The sequence below is a fragment of the Haemorhous mexicanus genome, chromosome 10 (genome assembly GCF_027477595.1).
Source record: "Haemorhous mexicanus isolate bHaeMex1 chromosome 10, bHaeMex1.pri, whole genome shotgun sequence".
NCBI lineage: Eukaryota > Metazoa > Chordata > Aves > Passeriformes > Fringillidae > Haemorhous > Haemorhous mexicanus.
Window position 1 is genome coordinate 20,870,752 of NC_082350.1, and position 16,861 is coordinate 20,887,612.

At 36.1% G+C, this 16,861-nt stretch overlaps 1 protein-coding gene across 4 annotated transcripts in view; it reads right to left on the reverse strand.

Annotated features, from left to right (window-relative positions):
* NAALADL2 (N-acetylated alpha-linked acidic dipeptidase like 2) overlaps nt 1–16,861 on the reverse strand; it is a 381,205-nt gene that overhangs the window by 72,462 nt on the left and 291,882 nt on the right. For all 4 annotated transcript variants that reach the window (XM_059855754.1, XM_059855752.1, XM_059855751.1 and 1 more), the window contains 2 exons: nt 15,826–15,945; nt 180–326 (listed from right to left, as the gene is read on the reverse strand). In XM_059855754.1, the coding sequence (XP_059711737.1) occupies nt 180–326; nt 15,826–15,945 (267 nt within the window). The remainder of the gene's footprint in view (nt 1–179; nt 327–15,825; nt 15,946–16,861) is intronic.

The following is a 16,861-nucleotide window of genomic DNA, read 5'->3' on the forward strand; positions in this document are numbered from 1 at the left end:
TTTCTTTGAATACCATATGCCTACAAAGCAGACACTTTGAAGCTCAATGGTAATCCTCTGAAGACCAAAAAAAAAAACAATTAGAGGAGATAAATTTCTACCACAACACAATATAACCTGAGAAAACATAATTCTGTCTTCCTGCTATTTTCATTTTGTCTATTTTTAGTCACAGCTACCTCTGATGCTTTGATGTCCTCATAGGAAAACTGCGTGGCAGGTACTCCAAGGTGGTTGATGAAATAATCTGAATCTCCCTGTATCTGCACAGAACTCACATTGGATCCTGGACATCTGGCCTTTTCCACACAGTTGAAGCTCTGGCTCTGAAAAAAACAAACACAAATCAAAGCTCTACTTAATTATTTGCAGTCAGGCTCTTGAAGACTTGTAGCAATATCTCATTTAAACAGCATTCTTTGGGTTGGAGCAACTTTAACCTGGCAGAGAATGAAGTTTTGCTGCAACATGGCTGAGTCTTTCAAAGGACAAAGAAATTCTTAACTGAGGTGGCAGGAGAGGCAAGAGAAGAATTAAGGCACATGGAATGCCTCATGCTGGCCAGAAGATTAGAAGGTATCATGGTGCCTTTTGGAAGATTTTGAGATCTTTAATGGTTCCTAAATAATCATTTTTTATTCAGTTAATAGCATGCTCTGCCCCAACAAAAAAGCTGAATGGGATTATCATATTTAATCTAAGATATGTCTGTGAAATGCTGGCAATGTAAGGAATTTCCCACAAATTAGGCCTTAAGAGAAAAACAGAATTTAAAAGGCTAAAGGTACCCAATACACATTTTCTGTGTAAATAATACACATTTTCTGTGTAGGTTTCTTAAAACAATTCTAGTCAGGGAAATCTTTGTATTTCTTTCATGGAATTATTTAATGGTGAAATCTTAGCAACAGAACTGTAATAAATATGGAAACTGGAAATCAAGCCCAGACTGAGTTCCACATACTTGTGTAGCTTTAAAATCTACCAGGTAATTAAACACTTAATAAACAGTAGGCATAAAGGCTTTTGACATCTATTACAGCAAATAAGCTACTCAGGTTTCTTTTCAAGAATATTAGGAAGTTGAAGTACTGGAGATTATTTGCATTTAGCTAACAGTTTATATAGTATAACATAACTTCCTCACCTCTACCTACAAAATTACAGGTTTTCTAGAAGAACAGCCTAAGATTGGTTCTACTTTAACATAAAAATACAGCAAATTCTGTATATTAAAGTCTCCAAGGTTATCAGGAAAATGTTAGACAGAGACAAATCTTGGTATTTTCCCATTTCAAAATTAGCATAATTATTGCTTCACAGGTTCATTTCAGTGCTGTGAATAATGCAATTGCATATTACACAGTTTAAATAAACGCTGCAGAGTCTCACAGAAAATTATTTTAAAATGCCTTCAAGAAATAGCTTCCATTTCATAAGTTCATAATTTTGAAAGGCGGTTGCATTACTCCTTCTTTTTTTTTAAATCTGTTAAGTATTTCTGCTCCTGCCACTCTTACATACAGTCACAGTTGTTCAAGGCCTGCCCAAAAAGTTCTAACAGAAATGGCAGAAACCTAAACAACAAATTCATTGGAGAAGATGTTTTAATAATCACAACTGTATCTCCTACAGTCTCTCCCACTCAAACCCACTGCACAGCACACATCCAGGCAAAAAGCCATGGTTATGATTTTGTGCATGTATCTGTGTACAAGATCCACTGCTCCTTCCAGGAATTACAAGGCATTTAAGGATCACCCGGTGTCCTACACTGCAGCATGGATCAGACTCTCCTCACTTCACACTGCCCACCACAGCTGGTCAAGTTTCATAAGTGATGAGTAGCCTGTTCTTCCTTTAATGTTTAAAGGCTCACTGAATGATGTGAAGTTATGAAATACAGCTTTTGACACTTAATTCTGAATATCCACCAACCCCCATTTCTACAGCCTACCAGGAGTTGAAGAGATGCCTTCCTACAGCTACCATGAAATTTTGTTTTTCTTATGCATAAAAGTCTATATTTGAAATGTTTACAGCTTTGGTTAAAGGGACTATAAAATATGGTGCTTTGGGGGTTTTTATCACCATCCTTGACAGTACAGGATTAATATTTTTATGACAGCAATGTTCAATTCAATAGTACAGCATTTTAAGAGTTTAACTGCTTTATTCCACTTGCACTGTTCTCACACACAAGCCCAACAATAAATATTTAACCCAGCACCAATATAGGAGAATGCTTTACATGTAAGATGTTGTGCTCTTTCAATCTGTTTTTATTGTAATGCAGACTCTCCAACACCAGCATTCTTCTACTCCTTGGCAACAACTGCCAAAGTTCATATCATGTGTTTTGCATTCATTAAACAAATGAAATGTTTCCCCGGACTAATAGACTTAAAGAATAATAAAGCTCTGATATTAATAAGACTAATAAAATTGATTTAAAAAAAATCTTTAAAAACATATCTAGAATAAACTATTAGCAACACACAACTAACTCCCATTTGAAGAGCAGCCAAACTGTATTTCTTCAGCTGGCTAGCCCTACAAGAAAAACAGACTGGCTGTATTTAGAGCACTCAGCTGCTCAGGCTGGGCTCCACCATGGCAGTCAAACCCTTCCTTCAGACTGGAGGCAAACCAAGCCCCTGGTGAGCCAGGAATCATGGAGTGCTTGGTGTCAGTGCAAGGATTCACATGCTATTTGTAACTGAATAATTTTATTTCTCTGGAGCTCATTTTGGGTGTTAGTACCATCTTACAGGTTTATGTTACAAATCTGAGAAAATGAAGAGTACCATAAGGCCAATCAAATACATTTAATTTGAGCTAATGTTCTAAAATAGATCTGACACATCTGAAGAATAATCAAGTGGGACTTCATTGCAGATCTTACTAGTTCGTTCTGGTTACTACTTTTCGTTACTTGACTCCAGTTTCACTTAAAACATTACCACTTTTTTAAAATGGATTAAAACATCTAAGAAGCTTTCAACAGGGCAAGTAAAGAAGGAACAGTTATTCTTACAGTATGTCAGTGATCCCAGCTTCAGAACTACAACAAGGAAGCTTATTCTTCATGAATAATTGATCTCTATTTCTGAGCTGAATCACCACCTGTGTCAGGGACTGGTGGAATTAAGGACCTGAGGAATGAGAATCCATCTAGAGCAAGTAAAATTCTCTAAAGAAAGAGCCACAGAATTTATTTAATTCATCACAGACCTTCTGAAAATGCAGAAATCAAGAGATTAACGTATGTATTACTGTAAATATGTAAATCAAGAAGAACAGGTCGTAAAGGCCAGAGAAGCTGCACAGCAAAGGACTCTCAGGTCTGTGTCTGTCATCTGTAAACACCTGCCACACTCTAGCAAACTGACCATTAGAGGCAGAAGGCCTGATGGTTCTTAAAAAAATATTAATAGATGACTGCCAAAGGCTATTAAAAAAACCCTGGATTTCCTAGGAATTGCATTCATTCTATGGCAAGCATACTTCTCTGTTTTGTCCCAGCTGACTTTCAGGTTTGGCTGTAACATCCTGTTCTGCTCTCTCTTTATTGATTGATTACACATATTAATGCAAATCAGCTCTTTAAGAAATTATTAGGGAGATTTAATATGGCCTTTTGCCCTATAGACCTCTAAGTACTTTTCAAACCAACTAAAGGCAAGCAAGGTATCTAACATTTCTGTCTTGCTCAATGTCATAGAGCAAAACAACTACATAATAATTAAATGCACAGCATTTCCCCAATTTTGAGCCTTATCAAACTGACATGATTCAAGTATGTGCATAAAAATAATTCTAAATTATATTCATTCATTCTTTCTCTGTGTAGGAAAAGAAAAGATAAATGTGGTGGTGATAATTAATATGCTATAGATGGAGAGTAGTTGTGGTTTAAAGAGCCTCAATGTTACACACCACTGATGTGATGTATTTGCCTATTTATACAATGTGATCATTTGATTACCTGATTAAAGCTACACCATGAAATCTTATGAGGTAGAGTGACTAAACCTTGCTGCATTTAATTAATGCTATATTAAGACTGAAGTGAATAATTAAAAATGAATAAAATGTTGGTTCCTTACTTCCTTAGCAATTTTTCCTTCCCACTTACACATATTTTCATTTAAACATGTATGAAGCCTTACTGAAAATATCTAAAATCTTAAACATTATTTAATGACCTTTAAGGGTATCACGAAGACTGGTGAAATTCTGTAACCCTGCAAAATCAGTCACAGACAAGAGAAATTTAAATCTCAGAAACTGTCCCTGGTTTGGGTTCTTCAGGACTACCACAGTGAAGTGAGAGATGTTCCCTGCACACACACACACACACACATATTCCACTGAGAGGAACTTGTCACCAGGGAAAAACAACTCCCTCAAGAATTGTGTTTACTGACAGTCAGCAGGGACAAGGAATTCAGCATCATCTGAATCCCTCTGATACTCATGGACACTGCAGGTGATTCTCAAACAAATCACTACAACCCCAGGGATCCCCATTAGACAATCTAAATTCCCCCATCACCAAAGTTCTCTCTGTTTTCATACACAAAAGCACCACACCTGGAAATTCCAAGAGTAAACAGGTTTTTTAGGCTGTGCAGGAAGGTAGAACTGCATTTTCACACGATAAAAACAAAAACCCTGCCTTTTAGATAAAGGCTTTAAAATAATTGTTCTTTCAAAAAGCCTGCAGGTATTCTGCATGCCAGAGAAGGCCTTTTTCACCCACAGGGGAAGAAAAAACTGAAAATGGTGACAAACACAATACTTTCAAAAGGTCAGGTCAAACCAAGATTAGCCAAGACCGAGTTCTGATATTGTATTCAGATTTCTACTGAACCAAGGAAAAGTCAGTTTACCTAAGAAACACAACAGGATGAAAATAAAACTCCAGTTGTACCTTTCAAAATTGTGTAAAGCAATTTTTGCATTTCAATGGTGACTTCCTAAAAAATGGGAAATTACAATACCAGTGGTTATAAATAATGCATGGAGAAATATCTGTGCTTGGAACAAAAAATTTAAATATATTGCTGTATGTTATACTACTTTGCCAAATGGAGTTATTTTTTGTTTAGCTTACAGCTAGAAAAACATGAGAAAAAATTAATCCTGCAATTCTTGTTCAAGGCTTTGGTTTCTGTTAAGAAGTATTTGCATACTTTTAAATATTTGTCTTATTTTTTTAAAAAAACCATGGCTATCAGTGCAAAGTCTTTATAACAAATGGTACCTCACAGGACTAAATCACATTTTAGATGCAAAAGTTACATCAAACTGGTAGGAAATACAAAAGCAAGGTAGTAAAAAATTATATAGTGTAAATTTAATTTTCTATCCTGCACTTTTTCTACATTTAACTTTATCTACTGACAGTCTTTCTCTGATTCCTGGTGCTTGTTACATGATTCAGAATTACATTTATCCTTCCTATACCCAAATTGAAGTCCCATGCCTCATTGAGTCAAATGTACCTGTTGCCAGCACTCAGCACAAACTGCTAGGAATTTTAATGGCTTTTTTAAGGAAGGTAAAAATCAAGCAAGTATGTTCCCATTTGATAAGAGAATTTCAGAGCAATCAAATATTTAAAGCTAAAATTATATAGCATGAATTATATAAGTGGCAAGACTGCAATGGGGATGCCATCAGCAGTTCCAAGTATCTCAGTACCTTAAAAATATAAAGTTTAAAGAATATAATTGAGAAACTGTTGAACACACCTTTGGTAGCTGTGTTTCTCCAAAGTATCCACTTACCCCAGAAAATGCTGCATTAGAACTTCTTCCATATTTTTTCAGCAGCACAGGAAAAGGCAAACTCTCCAAAACTTTAAAGTGACTTTAAAGACTGAATTTCCATGACCACAGGCTCAGCCTCACTATTCAGGGAGTTACATTTATTGATGGTAAATTTCAGGAAACTGCTTAAAATTGTATTCCATTATGATGGACAACTCAGAAAATACTGCATCAAGAGGGAACCTGTCTCCACACCCAACACTCAAAACTTCAGGTGCTTTTTCCTTTAGAGCTTATGCATTTTGATCTAATTTTGAATAGAAATGATTTTTGACCATTTGCATTTGTAACTGAAGGATGCAGTCAATCTGTTTTTTTGATAATGCAAAAATTAAAACTCTCCTGGACTTAACTGAAGCTTTCTCTTGCTGTGTTTGTATGGCAGCCCTTAATGGCAGAAATCAGGCCCACAGCTGGGTGTAACTGGGGTGGATACTACAGTTTGTAACTACTCTGTTTTACTACAGAGTGTGACTACTCTAATTTACATTTCTCCCAACCATCAGCATGCCCATGTCTGAGCCACAAAGAACTCAGATGTGTGGTATTTCTACCAGAAATGTTTGCTAGCACCACTTCCCAAACAACACCACTTGCCAACGTGCAAATCAGCTCAGCAGACACCCTCATGAGCTTTATCATCAAGCTGACCCAGAAAAGCAGATCTCTGCAGAGGTCAGCTCTCTGCCACCCCTTCCCCAAGCAGGGGCTTCTCCCACCATGCTGAGATCTTCAATCTGCTGTTCATGAACACAACTGAAACTCACGTGTTTCACTAGGAAAAAAGAAAAGAAAATAATTTATCCTTGTCCTGCACATTACATGCCTCATATTCCCTGCTCCTCCACACGTATTCCCAATATCCAATACTGTATCAGCTCTTTTTAGGGATCCAAGAATCCTGTGGCATCATCCTGCCCATCTCTAACAAAGCACACAGAGGCAGGGCAGACCCCAACACCACATTATCCAACATATCCACACAACCAGGGTACAGCCAGTGCAACAGCCAGGTTTTTTTAAGTGGGGGAGAAATTTGCCATCAAAATCTCTGACTTTATTACTGTAATCAAAGACCAAATTTCAGTTGTAATAGACACAAATGAAGAAACTTTTTTAAGGCACAGAACATCGAAAATCAGTGATTCTTTGAAGAACTCTCTTGACACATGGGTAACTATGGCAAATCTTCCCTCATGGCACCAGCCTGGAACAAGGCCAGAGAAATCTACTGCTGACAAAGCTTTACCTTGCCCTGAAACCTGCAGTCTGACACTGAAACTTCTTAACAGCAACTATGCATGAACAAATCACCCCCTTCAAGCCACACAGAAAACCGATTTTTCAGTCTTTGAAATGAAAGCCACTCCCAGCACTGTGTATGGACCATGAAGGTCAGTAAACCACCATCACATTTTTCACATAAAAACCCTCTTCTGGACTTCAATGGGAATTGAGCAAATGGTATAATAACAGTATTTGCACTCAAGATATCAAGTATCTGTAGAAATTGAATTTTTCAGGAAGATAATCACAAAGCAGATTTATTAAAGTGTGTCAGCACCACAAATGCAGGTCTCTAGGCTCCACTGAGAGATGAATTAAATGATCCAGAAGATGTCAAATGATTTTATTTTTACAGCAGTGGGGTACTGTAATACTCTTTTCCTGACTGGATTCTTCCAACTTTTATCTGCTTAAACCACAAGAAAGTGTCCTTGCCTCTGTACAGCAAAACAATAGCAGTGGGGAGAGAAGAGAAAACCCTAGAAAACAGAAAGCCATATGGTCAAATGACTTTTTCTTTCTGGTTTCCATAGAAGCTCACTCGAACTTGGTTTCAAGAACCGTGAAATATTAGAGCTTGGGAGAAGAACTTCAACTGCTTGAAGTAAATGTGGTTTTAACCAGAAGCACGTTTAGCATTCTAACATGAAACTGATCTAGTCCAAGGAAATTTAAAAAGATTTTCAACAAAACACAAAGTAGCCAACTATAACCCACTCATCATACATCTAAATGATGTGTTTCTTTGTGCTCTGAAAATTAGGATTATTATCTGAGATCTTTCCAAAACCTAAGCAAAGCATTGAACAGGGATACTGTAATTTCTATGTACTGTCAAGTACTACAAGACTAAAAACACATTTAAATTTTGTTAAGGAAATGTGGAGTTTTATTAATAAGTTTTCAGGGATATGTCACTACTTTTTCATAGAAAGCAAGGAAATCAAGAAAGGCTGATAATGAATTTTTTTTCAGAACTGATTAACAGAGTTCTACAATACAGGCAACTGATAGCTTCTAACTACTGCACAATATAATCTAAGTAAAGTATCTTTAACATTATATTTCAGGTTTCATCCTCCAAATTCCAATCTTTAATAGTTAATTCTGATGCAATAAAATTGAACTTTCTGAAACAATGCATACACAGTCTGTAAGGGAGAAATGTTTGCACTGCACAAATTGAGAAACAAATTGACATATGCTGTAAAGTGCAATCTAAAGCAATTTACTCTGGTAAGAAAGACTAATGAATGCTACATATATATATATTTCTGAGAACACTAAATAATACAGCATCTACATGTATTTTCAAAGGTGCAGATTCTAGTCAGCAGTGTGGAAAAAATTTACTTCACAACCCAATCTATTTTAATGGGCTAAAGCTATTGAATCCCATAAATATGAGCTCATATTTTCCTCAATATTAAATATTTCTCTGTGCACTCCCCCTGCCACAGTTTGTATCTCTGGGCTCACTGCTAGAATTGCACATGCAAATAATTGTATGGATAGAAGTCTCTCTAGTGCTGAATTACCTGCTGAAGGTAGAACACTGAGCCTTTTGCAAGTAATTATACAATAATTATCTAATCAAGACAAGGATGTTATGTTACAAAGCAGAGGAGCCAGCAGCTCTCCAAAATCTCCTTTTGAAAGAAAACTTAAAGCATTCAAAGTGTTAAAATAGAAGGCTACAAAACAGGTTTTGAAATCCCTTTCAATGCTCTGCCAGGAGACAAAGGTTGGAGCTGTGTGACCTTTAGCTGCCAAAATAAAGCTTTTTGCAGAACCTCTAAGAAAACTATTTCTTGCATTTTGGCTTTTCCTGACATCTGAGATTATCTGCTGTAAAATTTTCTCTGTTCTATTCAGTGAAGTCCCACTCTGTGTGCACTCCAAGACAGGAGTAATACTATGGGAATTGTGGCTCTTTGACTCAATAACTAAAAATGCATCTCAATTATGTTACGAATTAAAACCGCAGGAATAATCTGGAATATTGGATATTTCCCATATATATTAAATTGACTTGAAATTGCTTTTGACATTTCACATTCCCTGTTTATGGTGTCCCAAAAATCTCCCTTTTAGCTCTGTTTAGTCTTTTTTTTGTACTGGACAAGACACCATCACCAGAATCTGCTTGTGGTAAACAGATGAAGAATGAACAAACCAGGCAAATCCCAGAATAATTCAAGTTTATGCTTGTGATTATTCAAACTATCACAGTCTTAAATGGATTTGGAATGATTTTCCTCACACCTGGTTTCAAAGAATTCATCAAAGGAATTCTGACTTCTTGCCAATAAATATGCCTAAGTTAAAATTTTAAGATTTTTTTTTTCCTTTTGATGACTGACATTAACCAGGTGAGGTGTTTGGGGATTTCTTTTCTTTTCCCTTCCTAAATTTGAGTATTTCTTATAGAAGTGTGCCTAAACAAGAGAGACAGAAGTTAAATGAAAAGCCTTAAAGCAATCAAGCTTTTCACAAGTTAGAACTGTTACTGCGACAACAAATTAAAGGGGGGACAAATTTATGTAACAAAAATATGCCAATCACCATAATTTTGAGTTGATTTTTAAACCTGAACCCTAGAAGACACCCAAGAGTCCTCCAAGCATGACAAGGGTCCATGTTGAAAGAGAACTTCCAACCTCAAAATCTCTCAGCATGAGCAGGAGTTCCACTCTTCCCTGCACCCACTGGGGCTCAGGTCAACATTTTCACCTCAGTTACTGGTTTACCATTCTACAGAGGTACTTCTACTCTTCCTGGGAAAAACAGCCTAAAAAACACCCAAGCCAAAACAAAAAACCCCAAAGAAACAACAAAAAAGCCCCATCCAAACCAAAACCCTCACACCTTCCCAGGTTTCTACAAACCTTGAGTTCTTCCTACTCCTCTGCCTTCTGTGACCTGCTCAGTGCTCTATGAAACAGCTGACAATTTTACAACATAAAAGAGATACACATCACTTAAACACAAATATCTTCATGCTTGTCCACAGAACAATCAACCACAGCTCCAAGGCACACTGAGACAGGGGGAGCAGATTGTGTCAAAGAGCACCTGGAACCTTCTCCCTGGAGGAGGTGAGGTTTAGCACGCTCTGAAAGGCCCCACTGATACTTCTGGCAAGGTTAAATATTTATGGCATTGCTGAAAATAGGTCACCTTTTTATTGTGACCTATTTTGGTCACAATAAAAATGGTCTGCTTTTCACTACCCAGGTGCTTTTCTTTTCCCCCAATAAGGATCTGCAAACTAAAGAGTAAATTGGGCTGCACAAGATTTTGATTCTTTTTCTGTGACATGCATGACTAAAGCCCATGGCTGCAGCTGTTTTGGACCAAAAAACATTACACAGACTGTTTATACACTACACATTTCAGTTTATATTAATTTCTTATCAATTCTGATTTAAAGGTGCTTTCTTTCATTCTGGTTATTTGGCCATACACCTAATTTTTGCACGTGCATTTCTCTCCCATGGGCTGTTTGTGTAGTACAGCTTATACCTGCTGAGTTAATTTAATTTCATTCAGCAACACAGTTCATAATGATGGGAGAAACATCAAGAGAAACTTTTCACTCATTTCTGTTTATGTAGAAACTTTAAAATATCCAGAGCTCTCAATCTATCTTCTTTTGTAAGAACTAAAAGTTTACTTTTAAACTCTTTACATGAGAGGTTTTTCAATCCCTAAGAAAACATCTCTCTATGATCATGAAAAAGTCAGTTCTGAAGGGAAATAATCAAGATGAAATTAAACAAAAGAATATTTAGACAGAAGTGAAGGTAATTTTTTAATACTGTAGTGTGGCTAAAGCGTCTGGAAGGGAAAAACAACTCCCTTACATGGTACAGCTCATTATATGAGACAATATTAACTCAATTGGACAATAGAAAACTTAAACCAAACCCCATTTTTGCAGCAGAAAAGGAATTACTTACCTATTCCAGTACCACACCTGAACATAATAAAATATTCAGATTTATTCAGTTTCATCCACAATGGCTATTGAAATAGACATTTACATTTCAAACCAAGAAAACCTTTCAGAAAATATACATCATTTACACCTCTATTAGAAATCTGTGTAAATACAAAGAAGGACATGGATGCAGAAAGCTTGAGCCATCAGGAACAAAGGAATTGTTCTCCAGTAAGAACACAGCTGGAAAACTCATTCATTATTACATTATGCTTTGCTAACAAACTCTTTTCTCCACATTTAACAGTAATAGTATTTTCATAACATCAAAATATATGAGTAGGTGAAATTACTCACTGTCTGAATTGACATTAATATAATAAAATTATTCTGTTTGGAAGAGTGAAAAAATATGTGACAGCGGACAAAGCAGCATTTTATGAAAAGGAAAAAGTGGTCAGAAGATGCAAAAAACCCTCCTGCAAATCAAATCCCTCATTAAATGAAACTTTTCACATTGGAGAAGCAGCATCTTAATTAATTTAATAGAGCTGGCAATGAAGTATTGCCAATTACATTAACAGCATCATTCTAACACAGCTAGGAATTCCTGAGATAGAAGTTCATGGCATAAACTTCTGATTGTCAGAAAGATTTTTCTTTGTTCTCAACACAAATATAAAAGTAACACCAGCAATCAAATCTAACACTAAAAGTGATAATAGGTAAAGACTGAAAGCTCATGGGGAAGCAATAGTCTTCTGTTACACAGCACAGAACAAGTAATTCAAATAATCATACTTTTTCTTATTTACAACTACTGATATATGACACTAGAAGATTCACTATTAATGCTGACAGTATTAAAAAAATGAGAAACACACAGAAGCTGGAAGAGGAGAATTGATGCTGACATTAATGTGAGAGTTTATTTTTTTTAAATCAAGAAATAATGATAGTAACATCTATGCAGAAGTTTATCTTTGGCTCTACTTCCTAAAGAAAAAAAGAGCTTTCTGTCAATAACACCACCTTTAAATGTAGAGATGTTTTATGCCTTTTACTCCATGAGTGGAAACAAATACTGATAAATAGCATGGAACAATATTTGGCACAGTCATTTTTAAGATCAACTTGTTCATCAATAGCTTTAAATCACTCCTTTCCTTGGGAGACAGGAGCAGTAAGTTCTGTTGGGCTCAGCAGTAACAGCAGACCTGGAGTCTGATGGTCACACAATCAGGTAAAAGACAGCAATGAATTAATGTTTCATAATGACTTTTTTTTCTTTGTGACATGTCCATTATAGAAAAAATCATTAATGGCCTTATTTACAGAGAATGAATCCCAGCCTTGAACAAACCCAATTTACCAGTGACACTCTGCCAACAAATGCTGATTCACCAACTGAGCAAGAGAATTAACCATCATTTTCTGTACAAAATAACAGTAGACAAAAATATAACTTGGCAGTACTTCCCTCTTGTTAATGTGGACACTAATTAGTTATATAAAAAATATTTGAATTAAATATGTCAAGGTCTCAGAACTGTTTGAGTTCCTCTTTGCTTAATTAATCCAAATATTTAAATTCACTTCTTCGTGTAATTTGGTGTTTCAACCAGAATCCCACAGACAGGCATATAAAATTATTATTTGCAGACTGCTTATGTAGCTCCCTTTTGAAACCTGCAACTAATATGAAGATATAATCCCTTTATACAAAGCATTCTTTAAGAAACATGGTCTCTGTTAATTAGCCAAGCACTTCTTCTTTGCTCTGATTGCCAGACCTCACGTAGCAGACAAGTTATTAAGTCTCCTGATTCTTCTTTTCATTGTTGAGTTTAGAAAATCCATACAAACAATATTTCAGCTAAAACTTCTTTCCTAATTTTCCCAGAAATTAAGGGAAAAAATATTGTGGTAGCTGCAGTCATTAGCAGCTGTCCAAAATTTTATTTGGGGAAAAAAAAAAACCTAAGACAGAAAGCAAGCACTGCTGTGTGCATTGGCCCATCTTAGTTTGCTATTTTCCCACAGTTCTCTTTAAATTATGTTCCTTGCAGCATCCACACAGTGCTCTGCACTTAGGGTGATTATTACTTGAGTTCTCTTTCACAGGAAAAACTACAATTTTTCATTGTTATCCCCTGAATCCTAGCACTTATACTCTGTAGGCTTTTCTAACATAAATTAATTTTCCCTAGGAATACATTCTCCCTCTCTTTCACACACAACTTTAGCACTTCAGTGAGCACTGAACAAAACCCAAAAAATGGTGAGATTTCAGTCTCCCTCACCTGCAAACAATGTTACAATACTGTTTAGAAGTAGAAGGAAAAATAATGCATGCCAGTTTCTTTTGTTGTGGGCTAAAAATGGAATTAAATTATGAGTTCTACTCTATGAGTTCACACCTGAACTGTGCCTATATTGAATCCACAGGCACAGTTCAGGATCTTCCATGTATTCACAAATTATGGAAAACTTCTATCCAACTAAACAAGACAGGCTAATCTATCTTTTCATTTTGAAACGGACTGATATCATTCATTCTAAATTCCTCTTTCACCTTCTTTTCTGTTCTAACCTATATTCAGAGCTCACAAAAATTAAAATGATCCCTTTCTCTTAATAGAATTTTTAAGCTCTGCTTTGCAACACGCACCTGGTAGCAAGAATCTCACGTGAACAGACTCACAATTTCTTCAAGATGAGATGAGCTCCAAAAAGTCACATCTCACCCCATTTGCAGTGTCATAACTTACAGGTAATCTGTAATTACATTGTCTTCCTGGCAAGTACTGGAAGTAATATCAATATTCTTTATAAGCAGATCAGTCTTCCAGAGAAAATCTTCTGGACACATGGCACACTGTGAGCACCCATGGGAACACACAGGGTCTGTGCTAGGCTGCTCCATCACTGTCAGGAATTTGATATGAACTCAGAAATCTAGCCAGCATTTGGAAGCAATAATTCCTATAACTCTTTTTAATGTCACAAACTGTGTGACACTTATTTTAATTACAAATAATAATATCCTACAGAAAGGAAAGCCATACAGATAAAATGCTCACATGCATTTTATCCTTTACTTTTTAGGATAAACATGCAGAAGGGGTGCACTCAAAATTAAAGAATCAGAAGTGAGATGGAAGGTGTTTACTGGGGCTTAAAAAAAAAAAAGAAGAAAAGACATTCTAGTCACGTTTTATTAATTAACAGGTGCAAGGGAAGGCTGCTAAGAGGGGCTCCTTCCATACTGCTGAACAGAACACAACTGCTACTACAAGAATTACAAAATATTATTTAAAACCAGAGAAATAAAGCAGAAGTTTGCTTCCTTTTCAAAACAGAGGGCATGAGTGTAATGCTCATATTAATAAGGCATTTATTAGGATGAAAAAATCGAGTCTTAATAAAGTGATAAATAGATAATAAAGAGACTGCTGCAAAGCTCCAGACAATTTAGTTTTCAGATCACTGCCACAGATTGTGTTGTAGAGTCAAAGAAATAAAATGAGAAAAAACCAAATAGCTCAAGGATAATAATAAACTTACTCCCTTAAATGGCAAATACTTGTTTTAATGGAGACAGAACTGCCAACACCACTAGGTTAGCAAAAGGGTATCAGCTTTTCAGGGTAGTATTTCTTGCAAATACAATAGCTAAAACTGATAACAAAATCTGAATTGACATATCCATAACACCTGCAGACTCACATATATAACATTATAAATAATTTTCCACAAATGGAAGCTTTTTTTTCTCTGAAATGATGTTGCATCACATTTTTCATAATACTTACACAGAATAAATCAGATTTTTCCACAAGGAAATTACCACTTAAACACTGAACAGGAGAAGTGGTTAAGACACTGCTAAGAACAATTTACTGATATAATTTTACTAACTTGGTTGAACAATTGCCAAGTCAGATCAGTCTTGAACTGCATTCAATCCAAGATGCAGCTTTGAGGAGTGTTTTTTACCAAATGCTTCAGAGGCAAGTCAAATAAACATCAGAATAAATATTCATTTGGCAGACATACAGAAAAAAACATCCAAAAAGCATAATTTATGGGAGTGAAATTGAACTCCATTTTATGCATACCATTTCACACTGGTTTTGTAATTTAGAACGTGCCTTACACTATTTTCCATTCCTGTAAAATAGTGATAAATTCAGAAAGCTCAGGAACAGCACTGGGGTCATCAGTTGAAGGCCTCTGTGCCCTTGCACCCGTGGAATATTCTGACTCCAGGTGAGCTGCACAGGCATGGCTGAGCACTGAACCTGACATGCTCACTTCAGACAGTATTTATTATGGTAGGAGCAACACTCTCCCTGTGTGTCATGTTACATCTGGTAGATATACAGGTTTAAATGCAAACTGAGAAACAGTCTGGAAAGGCTTGATTAGGATGAGAAAAATGTGCTCTGTGCTGAAGAATAACAAATATGTTACTTTAAAGCTGCCAAAAGGTAAAAAAGCTGTAGGGCATGCAAGTATGGTCAGACTTTGTCTAAAATACAGGTGAAACAAGCTATTCTTTCCAACCTCTCAATATATTATTTTTGAAAATAAAATTTACCCTGCTAACTTGAAAAAAAAACCCCAAACCAATTCACGTGTATTTGTGAGGTTAAAATTCTTAATGAAATAACCACAGATTGCTGTGGAATGTCAACTGATCTTAAGCCTGTAACTTCATAAACTACAAGTGAAACCAAATATTTTATTCCTAACCTCTGCTGCCAGCTGCTGAAGAGAAGGGGATGCCACGGGCCGTAAAGTTGAGTTGCCTGTGACTGGATTATGGAGGCTGATGTAGGCCACAACATTTCTTTGAAGAACGCTCCCGAGATCCTACAACACAAGCAGAAAAATGGTTACTACCCTGCATCATTTTAATTTAGGCTGGTTTTGTTCTTTGGGGTGCTTCTAGGGGAAAACTGCACCCTACATTTCCATCCTCTGCGATTCCCCAAGTATTAGTTAACTCCTGCTTCTCACAATATGCTCTTGGAAACTTCAAAGGATACCTCAGTGCTGTTTCCCTCTATAGCAGAAGTTATAATTCCATTTCACACATCATCTAAAGAAAATGTAAACAGGTCTGGGAGGAATTAAAAATTACTACACTTGTAAGGCCAAAAATGGAAAACATTACACGCTGTGAAACAACACAATGGCCTTTTAAACTTATGCCTTCCAGAAGACAAACTTCAAAAGCAATCATTATCAACAGTTAAATGGACTTAAACATTCAGAGACCAAACTCAGATTTGAATTGCATAACTTTCCCAGTGTTTTCATTTTATTATTTTTTAGACTATAAAAATAGCATGTACAAACTGTTTCAATTATTATCTCTTTTTTAAAAGGATCCCCTTTGCCTTCTCAGTAATGAGTTCCTCTTTGCATGAAGTGGCTCTTTATATTGAACAGAAGGGGTGTAACGCAATTACATCTGATGCAAAGCTGACTTGAAGTGGAACTAAACAAATTTTGCTTCCAGCCTGGATCTTTTCAATTTGATTTTTTCACCCCCTCTTGTTTCTGAAGAATAATCATGTTGGAAGTATGAAATTTCAATGAGGGCTGGCTGCTTCTTATGCACGGTAAAAAGCAATTAACTCTTTATTTTATCTACTGTTTTAATTCATTGAACCATTAGAGTTGGAAAAGCAGCCATGAAATTCTCTGCCTAGAGGAGTAGCAACTCCTTTAATTTATGACCTGAAGTCTACTTTAGCCATGTATGATCATCAATACTTTCTGA